The 20,975-nt window shown below is 46.4% G+C and overlaps 1 protein-coding gene across 1 annotated transcript; it reads left to right on the forward strand.

The window, feature by feature from the left end:
- The first annotated feature begins 547 nt into the window (after positions 1 to 547).
- CUNH4orf54 (chromosome unknown C4orf54 homolog) lies at positions 548 to 19,136 on the forward strand. The gene is made up of 3 exons (XM_052731579.1): positions 548 to 908; positions 1,747 to 7,177; positions 15,064 to 19,136. The coding sequence occupies exons 1-2, from the start codon at positions 815 to 817 to the stop codon at positions 7,140 to 7,142; spliced, it is 5,490 nt and encodes a 1,829-aa protein (XP_052587539.1). The 5' UTR covers positions 548 to 814; the 3' UTR covers positions 7,143 to 7,177; positions 15,064 to 19,136.
- The last annotated feature ends 1,839 nt before the right edge of the window (positions 19,137 to 20,975 follow it).

Raw genomic sequence — 20,975 nt, forward strand, 5'->3', positions numbered from 1 at the left:
ATTACTATATTCACAAGTTGCCCCACAGTGGTGGTACACACATTTAATCCCAGCACAGGGGAGGCAGGGGCAGGCTCAGCCTGGTCTACAGAGAGAGTTTGAGGACTGCCAGAGCTCTTATCTCAAAAAACCATATATATATCTATAGATAGATATATCTATAGATATATAGATATATCTATAGATATATATAGATATATATATATAGAGAGAGAGATGCACAAACTAAAATGTCCCTAGTTATTGTACTCAATAATTAAGAAACTGATACTTGGAAGGCATTTCTTTTTCTTTCTCCTCACTGTGAGTTATGGCTTTATATCCATAATTTTATTCTTGCTGCTTTCAGGCCCTCCTGACCATGTTTTAGTGGCAGTGGAGAGGCAGAGGGTTTGTCCAGGGAGAATAATTGCATCCCAACAGGGAGAGAAGGTAGAAGCTGCAGTTGTTAGGGGGCCTGCTTCCCACCTACCCGCAAGCCTACTCAGAGGAAGGAACACTTTTCAGTGTGGGGGTGGCATTCATGTCAAAAGGGGATGCTTGACGGTGTTATTTTCGTTTTCCACAAATGTGGATGTTTAAAATAGGGCTTTATCCAATCGGCATAAGTGACACACAGACTATGTATAGTGGTGGAACCGGGCCTGGCAGGTGATGAAGGCCAGATCTCATCAAAACCAAGTCATGGTTCTCCAGGGACTGGGCCCAGTGAATTGCCCCAAAGCTTGCTAGCACAGACCCCTGTGTTGGGTTGCCTTGGCAAATCTGCCTGCACAACACTTGACTTGTTTGGAATGGATGTATCTCAGAGCTGATGAACTGGGATTTTGGCTGTATTTCATGGGGCATGCCAGAGGCTCACATTTCCTCTCTGAACCTCCCTCCAAGCCGAACTGTACTCATGAAGGGTAAGCACATTCGTTGCTCTTTCCTGTGTTTTGATTCTGTGCCCTGCAGGCTTGGCATACAGCCAGGGGAACCCAATCGCTGAGCTGCCGCTCAGGCTATATTTAACGGGGCTTATTGTCTTGTCGTGGGTTTACAAGTTTAGGAATGGTTTTGAGCTTGAATAGATACTGTAGGGATTTGAAATAGTGTCCATATTGTCCTCCTGTGTTTCTTCAGAGCTCAAAGTTTATTTAAGGAGATTTTAGATCTCTGAAAATTCCCCCTTTCAGCTTTGAATCAACACAGTAAGGATCCTAGAAGGGTCCCCACCCCGCTCCCCACCCCATTTTCAAACAAATAGGTTATGTCCCACGGAGTATAAGTTTGGCCAAAGGAAAGGAGGATGGAAAAAATTCTTGTCCTATGAAAACTTTTATTACCATCACTCACCCGATTTTGCTCTCGAAAGAAAGAAAGAGTATGCAAATGAGGCAAATATAAAATTACCATATGCACAAGGGGGATGCGAGATATTTCTAGAGTTTCCTTAATTGATTTGAAGTGTAGTGCAAAATTTGAATTTTGAACAAGGAGAGAGAATTCATTTAATCAGAGGCTGGGGAGAGAAAGATGGCAGTCAGTGAAGGGTAATTGTGTACTTGCTAGACGACTCTAAAACAGATTACAATGAACATTTGGCGGACTTGAATCAGAAGCCACATTCCTCTCCCACCCCACCTCCTCTCCTCATCTCTTCACAGCCTCTTCCTTTTACCCTCAAGTGTAGTTTCGGTATGACTAGGGAATGGACACTAAAAATATTTCTGGAATGACGTGACCCTCTATCTCCCCATCCAGGAAAGCGACAAGGCTGCACAAGACACATGCTTTCCCTTCATTTCTGGCAGACCCGACGTCGACCTACAGATGCTGCTTCTTTGCTGGCTGATGGCATTCAGACCACCAACCACGGACGGTGCCAGACAAGCGACTGGACAGGACAGCTCCTCCGCAGCAGGACACTGGCCACAGTCGCGGCCAGAGCCCCAGCCCCCTGGCTACAGACCACCTCTGCTGCCGCTCTTGGGAGCTCTCCCACCTCACTCTGGCTTGCCCAGGCCCCACCGCAGGGGCTGAAGCACTGGGCGGTGGTGGCAGCTGTAGCAGTGGTACCTACAGCTTTGGGGCCAGCCCAGGCACGTGGGAAACTCTTTCGGGCCACTCTGCGGCCTCTCCAGGACCAGAGGGGGACCCAGGACAGCCCCAGAGCTCACCACTGCCTCTTCTTGTCACTGAAACCTGGACAAGGGCTCAGAATGGAAGGCGGTACTTCCGACATGAACTCTCAGACCAGCCTGACGCCTGCGGAGGACCCGGTGAGCCGAGCGCAAGACAGCCAGGAGCCCCGGCAGCAGCTGCGGCCCCTTCCTGAGCCTTCAGACTCTACCCAGCCTGAAGCCAAGTATGTGGAGATGTGTGCTTCAGCTGGAGTCCGAAAGGAGAGCCCCCGGACTATGAAACTGCTGCTGGAACACTGTTCTAGGGAGCAGGCCTCCGAGAGCCCAAAGACAAAAGCCCAGGATGAACCCGGCAGCCATGCCAGCGAGGCTTCGACCCCCAAGAAGAGTCCTGCTTCCTCCCAGTGCCCCAGCTCCTGGGCTGGCGAGAAAGACTTCTCATCTTCTTCCTCCTCCTCCCCGGTGGACAGAGCAGAAGACGATGGCCTTTCCAAAATGGATGATCCCACCAAGTTACTGGGGGTCCTGGCCACCTCCTCTTCATCCTTGGGCTTTGAGAGTGAGCCGGAAATGAGCTGCCAACAGCACAAAGGAGAAGAAGCAGGGGAAGACGCAGGAGCAAGGGAGAGTAGAGGAGGAGGGGCCAGCGATGGAACAGAGTGCAAGGACATTATTGCCAAGTCCCAGGGCAAGAGGGACCCCCCGAAAAATGAGGAAGCACACTACATCACCACCCATGAGATCCAGCTGAGTGAGGTAGAACAAGGCATGGATTTCGATGTGGGGCTGGCTTCTCGCTGGGACTTCGAGGACAACAACGTGATCTACTCGTTCGTGGACTATGCTTCCTTTGGTGGCAGTGATGAGACCCCAGGAGACATCACCACCGAAGAAGACGATGACAACAGCGGTTACGTCAGCACCACTCCGAGCACCAACACCACTCGGACTCCCAGCCCCATCAGCAGTGACCTGGCTCGCCCTAGTGCGGGCAGCAGTGGTCGTGACACCAGCAGCACAGAAGTGGGCAGTGGCCCCTCAGACAGCGACACTGTTCCCCCACCCACTGGACCTGGCACGGCCACTCCACCTGAGCCTGGTCGGGAGCTCAAGGAGGCAGCCTTGGGAGCACCGGCCCCTGCTGCAAGCAGCTGTGGGAGTGCAGCAAGCCAGATCCTCCTATCAATCAAGCCAACTTCCCGGGCTATAAATGAGCCTAGCAACGTGCGTGCAAAGCAAAACATTATTTATGCTGCCAAGCATGAAGGCGACATGAGCCTCCGAGTCTCTACAGCTGCTGAACACAATTCAAGTTCACAGAAGCAAAATTCGGCTGCAGCCGTGGCTCAGGACCATGCAAAGAAATTCATCGCAGTCCCTGCTCGCCTGCAAACCAGGTGCGGGGCCATCCGGGCAAAGGAGCTGGTGGACTACTCCAGCGGAGCCTCCAGTGCAGTGAGTGAGCTGGACGATGCGGACAAAGAGGTGAGAAACCTAACTTCCAGGGCCTTCCGGAGCCTTGCTTACCCCTATTTTGAAGCTCTGAACATCAGCTCCCGAGAATCCTCCACCACACTCTCCGAAGTGGGGTTTGGACGGTGGTCAACCTTCCTGGACTTAAAATGTGGAGGTGTTGGGGCCAGGGTGGAGCAGAGCCTGCTGAGGAGCAGTGCTGCCTCTGTGGCTGCAGGTCTGAGGAAGGGTGGTGGCACCCGAGCCACTGCAGACCAGCTCTACCTCCAGGCCAAGAAGTCCCAGACCAAGGCCTTAGAGTTTGTGGTCAGCAAAGTTGAGGGAGAAATCAAACATGTGGAGACACCCCTGTGCTTCCAGAAACAGGTCCAAACTGGCTCCCGGGTTGTCACCCTCCTGGAGCCCCTCAATCTACGAAGTGAGAGTAAAGCCAGCAAAGCCAGCTCAGCCACCGGGCCCAGCAGAGTCACCAAAGGTTCAGACAAAGGCCCGGGGTCTGTGTACACGGACGATGGGTCAGAGGCATCCGAGGGTGGCAAGCCTGCCTCTCGCAGTGACGGCCCCCAGAAGAAGTCCAAGTTTGCATCGAGTCTGCTCAAAAATGTCATTTCCAAGAAGATGCAGCGAGAACATGAGTTCAAGATGGAGAGGGGAGAAGTCACTGACACGTCTCACCATAACGCCCCCAGCACCTCTAAGGAGACAGAAGGCACTTCTGGGGCCGAGAAGCCGTGGGAGAGGGGTCTGCAGAGGCAGAGCTCGAGGCACTCAGAGGCTAGTTCCGAGTACACCGTGGTCAGTGTGTCTGATGCAGCTGAAGGGTCTGTCGTAGGTTCTAAATCCCCCGTTTTCAAAGCCAGTACTCCTCGAGAGAGCAACACAGGCCCCGGCCGAAATTTCTCTGATGGACACACGGAAGTGTGTGAAATTAAAAAGAGTGCTTCAGAGACTGTGAAGGGTATCTTCCTTCGGAGTCAGAACAGTGCCTTCCGGACGTGGAAGGAGAAAGAGGCAGAGAAGCTGGAGGAGAAAGCTCCCATCGGGAAACTGAAGCTCCCCAAAGGCGGGGACTGGAGAGCTGATCTTGGGGAGATCTCTGCCAGCAAGTCCACCATCATGTCTCGCCTCTTTGTTCCCAACATCCAGCAGACACCCAAGGACAAACAGCCGGAGAAGCAGGCCACCAAGTACCCTGCTGCTGCCCAGGCTACCTCCATGGCAGTGGTCAGGCCCAAGGCACCTGAAATCAAGATCCGCCTAGGAAGTGTACAACAGCCAAGCTCAGATTTCAACATTGCCAAGTTGCTCACGCCCAAACTGGCTAGTGGCAGCAACTCAAACCTCTTCAAGACCATTGAGGACAACAGCAGGACCCAGCAGAAACTCTTCCGTGGTGGGGACAATCTGGAAAAAGTGCCCCAGTTCCAGGTGAGAGATGTTAGAGACAAGTCCAAGGCCCCAGGACCTCTCCATCAGGTGAGGGATGTCAGGAAACTGATCAAAGGGTCAGGGGACAGCAGTGACAAGGGCAGTGTCACCCCAGAGCAGGGGTTGACAGGGCCTAAGCCTAGGCAGCTGACCGCTGCCACGGGAGGATCTAGGTCCTTGTCCCCTATGGTGATTATGTGCCAGGCAGTTGTGAATCCAAGAGAAGACAGTGTGGATCGAGAGCCCAGGGAAGGTGTGGGCAAAGTGGGCAGTGGCAGTAGAGTCTTGAACTCCTCCCCAGAAGGGACTGTCTTGGTTCACAGGGCATCTGGCAGGCTGCCTGTAGCCACCATTGCCCCCAATAAATCTGAACAGGGCTCTTACCTGCCTGTGCTTAAGATTGTCTCCAAGGCGTCTGCTCAGAGGACCCCAGAGAAACCCAAAGAGGAAGACATCAAGGAGGAAGGGAAAGCGCCAAAGCCAGCCCGGAATGCCTTGGAGAAGCTCACAGCTGCGGTGAGGTCCATGGAAGAGCTGTATAGCTTCAACAGGAATGAATGGAAGCGTAAAAGCGACCCTTTGCCCATGATGGCTGACAGCCATGTCCTGTCACTCATCGCCAGTGAGGAGAGGGAAGGGGTGGAGGGAGCTGAAGGAGACCCAGACAAGCCGGCCAAGCAGTTGGGGCAGATGGAAGACCGGGACACAGGACACAAAGGCGGTGTGGTCCTGAGAGGGGCCCCCATGGAGCGTCTGCAGAGGAGAAACTCTAACCCCAGCACCGAGAGTGTGTCTGCCCGGGCAGCTGCCTTTGAGAACATGGCCAGAGAAAGGCCCCGGTCTCTCTATATTCCCCCAGTCCACAAGGATGTGGAAAGAACCCAACCTTTGCAGCCCCTCCCCCCGCTCCCCAGCAATCGGAATGTGTTCACCGTGAGTGCCAGCAGCACTCAGAAAACTGGGGGTGTTGCCGGCAAATTCCCACAAGGGCCTTCTCCAGAGAGCCTTTCAACAGCTAAGGGCATCAAATCGCAGGGTCTCAGATCCCTCAAGATCTCCCCAGCCACCCGAGCACCTCCTGATGAGGTCCCCAGCAAGAAAACTGCTGTCAGCCTGGAGAAGGGCAACAGTGAGTGTGAGAATTACCTGACCATCCCCCTCAAAGGCAGCTCTGCTGCAGGGGAGTTGCTTGGCCGGCCTGGGGCTTCCAGAGAAGGGCCTGCCAGCTCCTCAGCGGCCACTCTTTGCAGCTTGCCTCCACTGAGTGCCCGCAGTCAGGTCCCCAGTAACTCCAAAGGCTCTCACGTCAGTGGAACCAGTAGGCCAGCCTGGCGTACCAGACCTGACAACCACCGAGAAACAGTCGCTGCCCCGCCAGGGCCTCAGAGCCCTGAGCATACTCCCACAGCTGTCTACCACCAGCAGGCATTGCCCTTTACTCTCCAGGGGGCCCAGCCTCAAGTTCTCTGTTTCTCCCCTCCTGGAATGCCAGCCCCAGCACCTGCAGGCCCAGCTGCAGTCCCCACAGACCCCTTTCAGCAGCCTCAGCCTCAGCAGACACAGCGCAAGATGCTCCTCGACGTGACCACTGGCCAATATTATCTGGTGGACACGCCCATTCAACCTATGACCCGGAGATTGTTTGACCCCGAGACAGGGCAATATGTCGATGTGCCCATGACCTCCCAGCAACAACCAGTGGCACCCATGTCCCTTCCTGTACCTCCTCTGGCCCTGAGTCCTGGGGCCTACGGGCCCACCTATATGATCTATCCCGGATTTCTGCCCACGGTGCTGCCCCCCAATGCCCTGCAGGCCACACCTATTGCTCACACTGCGGGAGGCGGTGAGCTCTCAGTGGCAGCAGAGACCCCCAACAAAGAGACAGCTGCAGCGTTCACTGAAGCCCCATACTTCATGGCCTCTGGTCAGTCCCCTGCCTCCTCTTCCTCCTCAGCCCCAGCAGCTGCATCCCAGCTCGTGGGGGCCAAGGGCTTCGCCCAGCTGCACGGCAAGCCCGTCATTAGCATCACCTCCCAGCCCTTGGGGCCACGGATCATCGCTCCCCCTTCCTTTGATGGCACCACCATGAGCTTTGTGGTGGAACACAGATGAGGAGAGTCACAGGAAGGCCGTTGGAACAGCCCCTGGTGAGTGAATTTTACTCTGATGATCTGAGAGAGTGATTCGGTGTCTTTGTGTTGGGAGAGTTGCCGTGGCTGTCTGCAGACATGGGCGTTCTGGAAAAGGGAGACTAAACTCCATCTGATTTGTGACGGAACTGGTTTATTTTCCCATTCCCTGCTCTCTGCACTCCTCAGGGTGCCACGGATAGGCTTTTCCCTCTGGCCTTTGCGAATTGCCTGAGTGTCCCACCAGAGAATGATGGGAAAATGAACCCCCCACATGTCCCTTGGCCTTTGTTTTAGTCAAGGTTGAAAGGAGAAAGAAATGAAAGCCTGGTCTAGATTTGGTGGTGGAGTGAGCCTGTCTCCTTGTCCCTGGCCTCCTGGTGAGACAGATAACCCACTTTAGGTCACCTCACCGGATACACATTTAACCTGTTTGCTCCCCTGTCTTAAAGTAAGAGGAGTTTAAAATGGATGTTTTCTAGCGTCATCAAACATACCTTCCTCTCTTCTTTCACGTCTTCCCTTGGAATGTCTTATATTAAAACACTACATTTTTTTTAAAGTTCTTGTTTTTGAGTTTTCAAATGATCAGAATACTTTTCCCAGGATTTTAGTGTATCTTATGTGTGGGCAGATATACAACATGAACATGTGTACACACACACACACACACACACACACACACACACACACAGTTTGACCTTCACAAGAGGGTGAGATTCTGGAGCCAAAGTTACCCCTTGGATGATAGAGCTGTTGCATTTCATGCTGTTTTGCTCTGACTGAAACCCACCATGCTCCAGGGCTAATGCCAATCCCCAGAAGGGCTAATGCCAGTCCCCAGAAGCACCCTCAGACCTGCCCGTGCGGCTCCCTTTGAAAAAGAATGGCTTCCATGCTGCAAAGGAAAGCAGAGAAAAACCTGTTCCTGACGCCTAGTCTGATCTGCACTCACAGGCAGGAATTTCTGCTGGAAATACAGTCTGTGGAACTTGATAGGAGGCGTGAATGCGGGTGGTGGAACCGGGACACCTCAGGTCAAACACAGAAGACAGTGAAGACACCTTCGGCCCGGAGCACAGCGGGGTCACAGCTGCAGGCAGGCTTGTCTGCTGTAATCCTTGGCTCTCAGAGCAGAAAGGAAAGAGGACCGAGATAAGAGCATAGTGTAATCTTGGGGATGACAGAGTGACTCACATTCCTGTTATCTCAAGAGGGGATGCAGTCATCACACCCCCAAACCTGTGTGAGTGTGTATGTGTGTGTGTGTGTGTGTGTGTGTGTGTGTGTGTGTGTGTGTGTGTGTGTGTGTGTTGCTTATTCATGCATCTAAGGTAAACAGACCGCTATTGCCAGCTCGGGGACATTAAAATCTACCATCCAGTGCATATCAGAATGCCAGCTGCTAGGACAGCGTATTGCTGCTGTAAAGTCTTTTCCAAGGTAAGAAAGCACTGTATAGGATCGATCACATTGGGACTTTTACTAAGAATTCAAGTGAAAACACCAACTTTGCTCTAGTGGCAACCTAGAGACAGAGTTTTTGGATTGTTCCTCTCCAAGAGTCTGCCACAGGCCCTGCACTGTGTGGTGACCACTAATGAAGAGGGGCGGGGCGGGGAACACAAAGGGACCCCTAGAGTGCCGCTGAGGAGACTCAGCATGGAGGATTAGCTTTGTAGAAGCACTATCTTGCAGCGTTTTGATCCCCTGGGTGGATGGTATGTTTACCTAAGGCTGTTTTGGATCTACTAATCCTGAGGAGTATGTGGAGCTGTGGAGGTACAGGGAGCCCAGGAGGTTGCACAGCAGTCCACCCTCTTAGTAACTGCCTTTGGCCCTTCTTTGGTCTGCTGCGTCTGGAGAGGTTTGGTGTGATGCTGTGTCCATCAGACACAGGCATAAATCTGAGTTTTGCATCTTGAGAGATGAATTTGAGCTTTGAATTTGTTCTTACCCTTGCTGGAAGCAGAATTTTTACCTTAGCAAAGAGCCCTAAAGATACAATGATGGATGTTGGCTTTGATTTAAGCAGAGGAGTTGGGAACTAAGGGTGAGCTTTTTGTGTGTACAGGCAAAAATCTAGCTGGCCAAATTTAGATACGAATTAAAGGTCTTCAGAACTCAACATTATACTTTCTAAAGAAAAGTCAGATTTTAAAAAGGGGTGAGTAATTCTTTTGACAGTTTTAAAAAACAGTGCTCAAATATTCCAAAGCACCAACTGGTTTTCCTGATGGAAGTCTCAGCAGGTGATTTCAGCTCCCATGTTTCCTTCGGAACCCAGACTTGTTATAAGGGTTGCAGGGGGTTTTGTAGGATAGGGTTTTATGACACCCTTTCAAATGACATGCTATGTAATGGATTTGATCCAATTATAGTAGTAAATGCACCAACGAGTAAACTAGACTTACGAGATTTTTGCTGAAGTGTCCAAAGGGTGAGAGAGGCAACTCTCGGTGTTCCTTGGTAAGGTCCATAGAACAGCAAAGGGAGGTCACAGAGGAGAGCTCTGAGCTTCCAGAGAGAACATCTGTGGTTTACTCCCTGGTGACATTTGGCTCCAAACTACTGCCGTCTCTATTTACTTTTGGGAATGCTTATTAAATACAGATTTTCAGGAAATACTGTTACATTCTTCATTCAGTCAGTGAACACAAATTCCATGCCTACACTCCGCAGCCATTGTGTGCTCTGGGGTGGGCTGTAAACCCACAAGGTGACGTACGATGGCTCCATGTCAGGAGCATATATTCTAACTAGATGAGGCAGAGTCCCCCTTCCAAACTGAAAGCTGATGTTCAAGTGTTGTTCCCTTCAGCCCAAAGACAATCTCGCTGTCTATTTTTAGTGTCCCGCACAAAGGGGAATATTCTGCTTTTACTCCTGTGGAGGCTGAGTGGAAAAGCTATCGGCCTTGTTTCTAGTTATTCCTTTATGAATTTTCCCTTTTCCCTTCTTCTAATTTCATATATATTTAAAGTGCTACAAACTTTCAGTACTTTCTCATTTCTTTAGACGTCGTGTGCATGCGTGTGTGCATGCATGTGTTTTGGTTTTGGTCTATTTTGGTTTTTGAAAGTTACTTCTCAGGATCTTTGACATCTCTCTGACGTAGTAACTTTAACAAAACTTTAATCAGCACTATACCTGCCACCTAGAGTTCAACCTTAGATTGTGTTTTAACTGAATGTCCCTTGTTTTTCTGCAAGGCTCATTGCTCCAGTTCTGAGCGTGTTTCACGACCTTCCCTTTCTCCTTACTTCCAGGGTTATTTCTATCCCATGAACAGAGCCTCATAGGTCAACAGCTGAGGAGGAAAGGGAAAGCTGGGTTCAGGGGGAGTCATTTTCAGCACCTGCCTTCATGGTGTGTTCTGAGTGCCCCCAGAGGAGTTCTGAGACTACCAACCCCAGGTCCACTTGGATCAACACGAAGAGGTCGAGCGACCCTTCCCTAGCTGCTGTCCCTTCTGTGTAAGCTTGGCTTTCAACCTGGACAGTCACATCTGTCTTTTCAGTCTACATCCTTTTTTTTTTCTTTCTCTCTAGGGACACTCGGATAGTTTCCTGGGTGTCTGCTCTAGTGTTTCCTTGCTGTCTGAGAAATTCTTCTGGGCTCTTTGTTGATTGTTTATTTGTTCTCAATATCTTCCCCACCATGGCTTCTCATTCCGTATTCACGTCAACTCGATTGACTTTAATGGTCTACCACGGGCATCTATACATCTGCCCATGTCCTTGCTTTTTCAGGGTTTGGTTTTGCTTTTATTACAGAACAAATAGCTCAAAGTAAAGGACTGGGTAGCTTGGTAGCTCTCTCATCAGAACGTACTTCAGAACCCTGAGCATCCCTGGTGGACCAGGCATCTGGCTACCCTTCATGTGCTGGTGGACAGAGGTATCCAATTGCTAAACTGCTGGAAATCCCACACATCATTTTCAGTTAGTCCCATAATTATATCCCACAACCAATAGTTTATTTCTGTTCCCTTCCCCGAATATGGTGTGGTTCCCTCTTCCAATTATTGTATATAGCTAGAGTTTTCTTCTATCTTTGTTGTTGTTGTTGTTTTGTTTTGTTTTTGAGACAGGGTTTCTCTGTGTAGCCCTGGCTGTCCTGGAACTCACTCTGTAACCCAGGCTGACCACAAACTCACAGAGATCTGCCTGCTTCTGCCTCCCAACTGCTGAGATTCTTAATGTCCTGTTATTTGAATTGACTTTTCTCTTCTCCTTTTTCATTGGATTGAGCTTTCCTCGAGCTTACTTTCATACCTTTCTCCAGAATTCTGTTGTGCATACACATATCAGCCAAGGCTGGCCTCGAACTCATCTGAAGCTAACCTCGAAATCCTGTTTCCTCTGCTTCTGCCTCCCAAGCACTGTGCTTACAGGTGTGCTCTGTCTACCTTTATATTTTCTTCCTTACCAAAACTTAGCCTCATGGAATCTTTAACCAAGTAGACACTTTCTTAATCTCTGTTAGGCAAATGGAGACATAAATTGGCCCAATCCACAGTAAATGAAGTGCAGGCCGTCCAAAGCCCATGCCTGCATTGTTACAGCAGGGCCGCGCTCAACCACTTCTCTTACTTTTTACCCTCTGAAAATTTTCAGTATCTTTATTTTGTCTCTTGGCCAGTCATCCTAGTAAAGAATTAATTATGTGACATTTGTGTCCTCAAAGAGGATGGCAGAAAATGGCTAGGCTGGTGGCCCTGGTGCTCATTTGTTTAACTTCAGTTCAATCAGGTGGGAAATCAAAGTTCTATCCATTGACTCTTCTAGCTATTTCACTAGCAGAGAGAGAGAGAGAGAGAGAGAGAGAGAGAGAGAGAGAGAGAGAGACAGTGTGTGTGCATGTGTGCATGTACGCTGAGTTTGAGAAAAAGGCCAAGAAAGGCAGGGAGAAGGGAATAAGTTGAAGTCTGAATATACTCAACATATATCAAGCTTCTATATGTGCTTTTCTCATGATTAAAAAACGCTAGCCAGAGCATTCTATGTTGTAAAGAGAAACCTGAGCCATATCAGAGACACTAGACTCAAGATTATGTCTTCAATGATGAGATAGTTTGGGAGAGGAAAGGTATGGGATGTTCATGTGAGGGGATTCCCCCTCCCCAGGGATGCAGATGGGTTGAAAGACTTCGGTTGACCATAAGCTGTGTGACAGTGACCAGAGCACAGGTCCACATGAAGTCAGACAACTAGGACTCAGTTAGTGGGACCATCACTTCTTGGTCTAGGCCAGTGCCATACACACTTTGAGCCTTGCTTCTCTCATCTGTAAAATGGAAATAATCTTGAGAAAGCTGTAAAGATGGAACTGTCCACCTACCTCAGAGAACATAGCCTGTAGTAAGTACCAAAGTTTCTTAGAAACAAGAACCCATAAATGCCAAGAAATTTCCCCCAGGCCCTAGACAGAGCAGGAAACCATTGTTTCAGTCACCCAGAATGGTGTCAGGGGCCTGGGCACAGAGAGCTGAAGTTTCCCAATCAGGAGACAGAACCCGTAACTCTGCAGTCCCCTCAGAGCTGGCTGTTCTCCAGGCACGGTGGCTGGGTGCCAGGGTATTCTAGTATCCCACACAGCCTTCCAGCATGTTATAAAGCTCTGGGTCCAGCTTGCCAGCTGCGTGTGGTGATTTTCCTCTCTGTCTGGGCACAAGCCTGGGGAGGAGCAAAGGGGAAGTCCACCCTGAATTCCTGCTGAAAGCTCAGAGTCCCAGGTCTAACTCCTGGGAAGGCACTCGGGGAGAGCCCCTGGTTACAGAGTACAGCTAACCCTCCAGCTCTACTCCCAGAATCCACTTGAGAGGCCTCTGATGGGTTTTATTGGCTAATTATTATTATTTCATCCTTAATAAGAATTAGATCAATACTTTCAAATTTTCAAACAAAATTTCTCTAAAATTAATAGAGCAGAAAAAAAATACCTTATGGATATCCACAAAGTAATATCTAGACTAATGACCCCTGAATATGATCCCTGGATATTGTCTCATTGCCTCTCATCTTGAAGGGGAGTTTCTTCCTCTTCCTACTGGTTCCCGTCCACTCTGCTCACCTTGCCTTATGATGACACCAAGCCAGAACTATTGCCAAGTTCTTTTATCCAGTTGAAATCATTCTTAGTCTCCTGGTCACTCCTCCTTCACATGTGATTACGTTCTGTTTCCTCTTGCTGTTCTGTGTGAGTTAAGGTAGAAAATCAACCTTAGCAAACTGTGTATCTGTGAGCTCCAGGGGACTGCTGGGTTGTGTGTAGCTAGAGTTTTTCTGGTCCTGCCTGGCCCACAGTCAGGACCAATCTCTCTCACCTGCCAGTCCCGCAGCAGCTCAGACCCAACCAAGTAAACACACAGAGACTTATATTGCTTACAGACTGTATGGCCGTGGCAGGCTTCTTGCTAACTGTTCTTATATCTTAAATTAATCCATTTCTGTAAATCTATACCTTGCCACGTGACTCGTGGCTTACCGGCGTCTTCACATGCTGCTTGTCATGGCGGCGGCTGGCAGTGTCTCCCTCCTCAGCCTTCCACTTCCCAGAATTCTTGTCCTCCTTGTCCCGCCTATACTTCCTCCTGCCTGACTACTGGTCAATCAGTGTTTTATTTACTAACCAATCAGAGCAACACATTTGCCATACAGAACATCCCACAGCAGTTGTGGGCACTGCATGCTCCGTTTACCAACATTTCCTTTAGCCTGAATGCATTTTCTCAATATAAATATGAAACAAAAAGATATAGCTGAAGTGTATTCATATGAGCTGCAAAAGCATTATTATTCTAGCTTTCTTTCTTTCTTTCTTTTTTTTTTTTTTTGGTTTTTCGAGACACGGTTTCTCTGTGTAGCTTTGCGCCTTTCCTGGAACTCGCTTTGGAGACCAGGCTGACCTTGAACTCACAGAGATCTGCTTGCCTCTGCCTCCCGAGTGCTGAGATTAAAGGCGTGCGCCACCACCGCCCAGCTGCTTTCTTTCTTAATAAACATGTGCTTAAACAGGCTTTGTTTGTTTGTTTATCTATCTATTTATTTATTTATTTGGTCACAGGACTGAAGCATTCCTTGCCTTGCTACTTGGTTGCATGTAGTTAGAGAGCTGTTCTTCGATTCTTCTTCCTCAAGCTTGCTTTTCACATGATACCGACTTCTTACTCCTCAACAAATACCACTTGCAGCTCATTTTAGTTTTGTCTTTATAATCTTATGTTGGGAGAGCAACTTCTAGGCATTAAAAAAGATTCCTTAAGCAAAGTTCTAGTAGATCATGATAAAAATTCATAAAATTAGAAGACAGGAATAATTTCTCAAATGCTTTTGAACAATGTCAGTGCTGTGTTAAAGTGGATTTAATTGAGTTACATGTTATAACCAGTCTATCTAATTTATATAGCAGCACACTGTGAGAAATGCCACAGGATTTAGTTAGTGCTCATTCCCCTTCCAAGAACCCTTAGTGTTTCATTCATCTCATTAGATTACTGACATGATAAGTTCTAAATGACCCCATTTAATTTAAATATCAGGTCTATGTGCTGATTTTAGGGATGCATACAATATATTGCTTTGTCCTTGTTGTGAATGATTTCAGAGAAACTAAGCATTTAACTCCAAAATCATTTTTGAATGGTTGATTGAATTTGATTCAATTTTCAAAGGCAGGTTCCAAATTGGTGGCATTTTCTGGAAGTCGGCAATGACTAGTAGCTTCAGAGGCATGGTTTCAAAACACATTTAAAAATGTAAGTTCCATATTATAAAGAAATGAGCCCAACAATTAAACAGCCGATGCGGGTGTGATTTTCTTGCCCCTTTCAGGGGAATGTTCTTTCAGAATTGGCCATCTTTTCTTTGACCATGGTTTCTTTGCACTTTTTTCTTTTGCAGGAGCAAGACAGAAATAAGGCCTGTTCTTTAATCTGAAAGTTGCATCCTAACACCAGGAATTCATCTGAAGAACTTTCAGTTGTGTTACCAACTTTTATTTCTTATGACCCATGTGTGTAAGCTTGTATATTTTCCTGAACAACTGCCTTAAGGTAGTTTTTGTTATTTCGGTTTCGCTAAGATGACTGAATGGTTGTGTTTCTCCCCATAAAGCATTTCTTTTTATACTTTAATACAGGATATAAGCTTTCTTACCATTGCCTTCTCTTCTGCACTTGTGGTCAGGGAAACCATACACTGAGTGTTTGAATGGTTCATTCAAAACAAGCCATAGTATCTGATTGGTTCTGTTGTAAACCAAATCAGCATATTGATAATAGGATCACAAATCACCTTGGAGCTCCTTGGACTGTATCTGCAGCTCTCAAGAATCCAACCTTTGTTGTAAGTGTGCAGCATGCACACCCCACCCCCTTTAATGATTCCCTTCATGGATTCCCTCCTGCCTCTCCATTTGCAGCCTGCAGTTTGGGGGCAGTAGAATTGTCAGGGAGCTTTGCTCCAGTGGCTCTGACTCCCTCGGCCCTGGCCATCCCAAAGTAGAAACTCTGTAACCACAGTGCTTACTCCCTGCTTCCGGTTTTAACAGATGCTAAGATTCCAAACCATGGCATGTTTTACTGACCAGTTGTAACCGAATTCTGACTGAAGGGATACATTCAGCTTGTCCTAATTGGTGTCTCAATTAAGTGATACACAGAAGAATTTTTTAATTACTCTCTAACTGAACACGCTTTTAAAACCCATGCATTATCTCAGGACTTCCATAAGGAATCTCTGTTCAGTTACTCATTTGTTTAAAGACAAAGCATTCTGGTAAATTCTTTAAATAATCATTTTCATTTTGGTGATCATCAATATTTGGTTTCTTAAAAGTGTTTCTTAAAGTAAAGGATTTTATGCTGCCTTAAAATACTGAATTTTCTAAGGTTTTTACAATTTTACTACTTTTTAATTATGTTTTTTTAAATCCAGACGAAAACACAAACAAATTCAATGTTACTTCCAGGGCCTCCCTTACCAGGGAAAAACAAGTTCTAAAAATTAAATTCTTTTACATAAAGAGCAATATTTGAAGCAGAAATAGTGACTTTAACCTCTCAGCCACTGGCCTACAAGCTGTGAAATAAAGTTTTGTCTCCGAGGCATGTGCTATGAAGCAGGCTCTCTGGAGTGGAAGATGTCTTTGGGCCATATTTAGGAAAAGTGATATTTCCTTCTCATAGAAGATTCACCCCAGAACTTTAGCATTTTCCAGGCAAACTGGCCACGTATAAGGTCACTTAATATTGGAGCAAAAAACTAGAACCCATTTCTTTCAAAGATCTCAAACCTGTAGGCCCTAAAGCAGCAATGTGAAATCTCAAGGATTTGAATGAGAAGAATGGAATACACAGGGTTTGCATGGGCAGAACCCACGCCAGGAAGGAGTCTTATGTCCCAGGAGACTTGCAGGAAAGCTCCATGGGTTTGCTTGCCAGCTCCCTACAAAGAGATACTCCTCCTCAAGAAAATATGGCAGTCCCGAGACTGCGAGTCCATGGGCTACTATCAATATTTATCACCAGCAGATCTGAGCCTTCCATTCTCACAGAGTAGGAAAGAAACTGAGGTGGGGGGGGGAGAAAATTTTACTTGTTGCTTCTATGGGAAAGGCTGGGCCCTCCCACAAGTTTCCAAGGATGTGGTAAGAGTCCAAGTAGTTAAAATACAATTATAAGCTCGTGTTTATGCCTTTTATACCAGCTATTGATCATTTCACAGCTGGATCATCATCTGCTGGGCCATTTCCTACCTCAAGTGACGAAGAAGGAAAATTCTCACAGGCACACATCCCAATCTCTGGTTCTTTTGTTTTATCATTTCTGGAGCTTGCATGGACATTTGAATGAAGTGGCTATTCCTTCTTCTTTCAACCAGTGTGGGATGAACCAAGAATCTAGAAAGCCTTCTATCACAAGAAGTAATAACCCTCAACAACGTCTCTTCACTACTGAACTACCTGTCATATTTTATATCGTAAAATCGTTAATAAAAAAAATACCCTAAATAGAGCTATGAGCTTGAATCTAAACAGAATGTGGCCTGGCCTTTGTAATTTTTTCTCAAGGTCATGTGTGAGGCTCAGTTTCCAGAATGATCATGAGGAATTCTGTGATGGGATTTCAATCCGTTGACCCTTTTTCCCTGTTGGTAATGGGGTCATGTTGAAACAGGCCTCATTGGACCTGCTTCTTGAAAACTAAGCACATTTGTAGCCAGTATGAAAATTCAGTTGACCAGAATGTATTTCTTTGAACACTTATTGAAACTACCCTCCAGAGTAAATGAAGCCCAGGATAAAGCATCTGTGTACATATGATCATCTCTAAGTAATTAAGCCAAAAATGAATTATACTTTGACAACTTTATGATACATTTCAAAAATGAGCACGCATTTCAAATTCATCTTATATAACTAGAAAAATGTCTAGTGACGCAAATACCTTTTTCTCTATTAAGATTTGACCTTTTCACTCTTGATTTTTAAAAAGATTTGATGTCCTCTGATTCTCTTCATCCACTGTAGAAACAAAGGCCTGTATTTGCTACAAACCAAATGATCCTATTCCCTGAACTCTATCTAGCTTGGCCTGAAGGACAGAACTGATTCCTAAGTAAATGGCTATACTTCCACAATGAGTGTGTGCAGTGTTGGTTTCTAAGTAGATGACTATAATCTCATGATAAGTGTGTATATGTGCATAGGAAACACATTCATCTTTGTATTTAAGACTATCATGGTATACATTTTCTTATGTGGTGCTTGAGGAGTTTCATTCTACAGTTTACAAGGTGTAATATTTGCACCCTAAAATCTCAGGGTATGCTATTTTACCCAGATACTTGAAAGAAAAAGGTGCCCTGTATTTTATCAGTACTGTTGATGGGGGAAAATTACATTTAAGTTTGTTTAAGAAAACTGCTCATAAAATCAAATCGATAAGCTGTTAGGCTTTTACATAATTTCTAAGGAGATGTATACATAAGTAATATATATTGTCAAGAGACTGCTTTTATAGTCTTTAATTTCTGGGTCTGAGGTAGGCCTTACAAGTCCATAAATTCACTAAGAAAGCATGTAGCCTTTGCTCAGTAGTGCCTTGAACTTGAATCAAATCGGAATCACACTCCATTTGTGTGTGACGTGTGTGAACACAAGACCCAGAAGGAGAATTCTAAAACGGGGGCTCCTGTGTATGCCTCATGTCTCTGAAGAGAACAGAGCATTCACTGCAACACTTGTAAGCTATTAACACACTCAGCATTTCATGTTGCAAGTGTATTATTGGATTTATTCCTGTTTAATTCAGAATGGTGCAGAATAAAATATACACAACTAATTTAGTTTTTCTTTAAGTTTCTGAATTGCTTTTTTTTAAGCTAGTGTTAGTGGCAACAAGTCCTTTCCAGGTTTCCCTGAGTTACCCACTATGCCTGTATCTGTGTTCTGGCAGATGATCTCTTCCCACCCGACCTGTTTTGAAGATATGTGTTTATGTATTTACATATGAATTATATTCTTGTATAGTGATGACAGTGGTTGTTGAAGAGAATGTAAAGACTGTGGAAGTTATGTATGAATAGAAGAGTGTATATTGTATAATGCATAAAGAAGGACATTGGAGAATGTTGAACTATATACCCCAGACTATGAATGACGGTATGTGGAAAGAATGTGAAAATTTTAAACTCATTAATGTAATCTTGGTGGAGAAGTTCCTAGCTGAGGTTTGATGTGATTCGATGGTACAATGCTGTGAGCCTGGCTAAGGGAACTTTGAATCCAGCCAACAGCTCCAAGATTTGCCTTTCAAGTGCTCTTGCCTGTGTAGAAGACTACTGAGATGGGATTTGGTGCGAAAAACCTACTTACCTTTAACTGACAGCATTTATAAATGATGGTGCAATCTTGTGTATTGGGTTTTTTTTTTATTTTGACAGCTTTGAAAAAAATGTTTGTTGTTGTTGTTTTCCAGTAAAAGTATCTATAAAGAAAGCATTCATGTTTGGTCTTTATTTTAACCTACAAAGTAAGCTTTGGATGTTTTCATTTTCTCCTAGCTTCTAGTTTAAATTCCTCATCTGACAAACATATTCTGTAACTACTATACAACCAGGTACATTCATTTTCTATTGGTATGGTAACAAATACCTACAGAGTCAGGGACTTAAGGCAATGCACATTTATGATCTCATAGCTCTGGAGTTGAAAAGCCTGGTACGGATTATTCTCTGTACCCAGCAAATATCATCAAGCTAACCTGGGTGTGGCCTAAGCATACCTACCTCATTAAGTAGCATTTGTGGAAGTTCCCACCAAAGTCGGTGCTGCTTCACTGGCACCAAGTAGCTATCTTACCAAGTGTTTCTGAGAACCGACATGGATGCCCCACAAAGCAGTGGTGTTATTCTTCTTGAAATCCGAAGAGTATCACACATGAAGCTCAGTGGTGCTGTGGTCCTTAAGCACAGCACTAGCCAAGTGAGATCACTGTGAACATGAATGTTCAAGACACCTGGACCTACACTCAAGAAAGACTTCCAGTAGCCTTTGCACCTACAGGAAGGAGTTGGGCTACTGAGAGCAAGAAAGAAAATGAGCATTTCCGTTATTTTTCCAAGAGTCACCTCTGGCTTCCGGCTCCTGTTCCTCAGGGATTTTCGGATTTCTCCATGTCACCTCAGGTTACATCATTTTTCTCTGCATCGTGCTACCTCCCTAGTTGTCCTAGCAATATGGGGAGGAAAAGATTATTTCATCTTGCTTCAAACAGTCCTCATTTTTCTGTTGTGACAAAACACTGACTAAAAACAACTTGAGAAGGAAGGGTTTATTTTCAGCTCACACATTAAAGTCCATCACTGAGGGAAGTCAGAGCAGGAACTCAAGAGGTTGAACTGAAGCAGAGATTAAGGAGAAATGGCCCTGACTGGCTTCCTCCCCATGGCTTGCTCAGCTTGCTTTATTATAAAACCTAGAGTCACCTACCCAGGGAGTAGCATCACTCACAGTGGACTGAGCCCTCCACATCAATCATTAATCGAGAAAATGCCCCCAAAGACTTACAAACAGGCCAATCTTATGGAAGCATCTTCTCAGTTGAGGTTTCCTCTTCCCAGACAACCAAAGCTTGCGTGAAATGGACAAAAACCAACCAGCATGCTAGTCTTCACTATAGCCTAATTCCCTAATGCTAAAATTCCCAGACTCAGGGACTGTATGTGTGGCCAGAGCTCCCTGAAGGTTTAGGTTAAAGGCATGTAGATCAGCATGTGGCCCTTCACAGGCTGACAGCCGCATTAGCGAACACCTTAAACATGAACTGCTGGCATTCTTGTCCTGAAACAGTTCCACACCACTTCCGATATGAGGACATTTTCACTGATTTTTAGTTCATTTGTGTTCAGCCATTGCTCTCAACAATGGAGCTCTGTCCCCCCTTTGACCTCCTCTGTGCTCCAGCTTGCTGGCTTCCAACCAACTTCCTGTCATTTTGAGAGAGAATTTATTCACCTAATGAGGCCCCAATTATTGAAGATCTGCTGCATGCAATACTGTAAAAACTGTAGCTTTAGAACAAAGTATGCCCACTCTTCTGGTTATAGATTGCTGAGCACTGATCTACCCCCAAACCTAGTAGATTAAAACAGCAACCATGTGTTTAGCTCACATCTGCAGGTTAAGCAGGGCTTGGCATCGAGGCTTGTCTCTGCCTCACGGGACAGTAGACAGCGACCAGAGAGCACTCTCTCTCACCCACTGCTCATTACGGACCTGCTAAGTTGCTGCTGTCAGCTGAGAGCTCTGC

Source organism: Peromyscus californicus, unplaced genomic scaffold (assembly GCF_007827085.1).
Source record: "Peromyscus californicus insignis strain IS unplaced genomic scaffold, ASM782708v3 Scaffold_9__1_contigs__length_137607984, whole genome shotgun sequence".
NCBI lineage: Eukaryota > Metazoa > Chordata > Mammalia > Rodentia > Cricetidae > Peromyscus > Peromyscus californicus.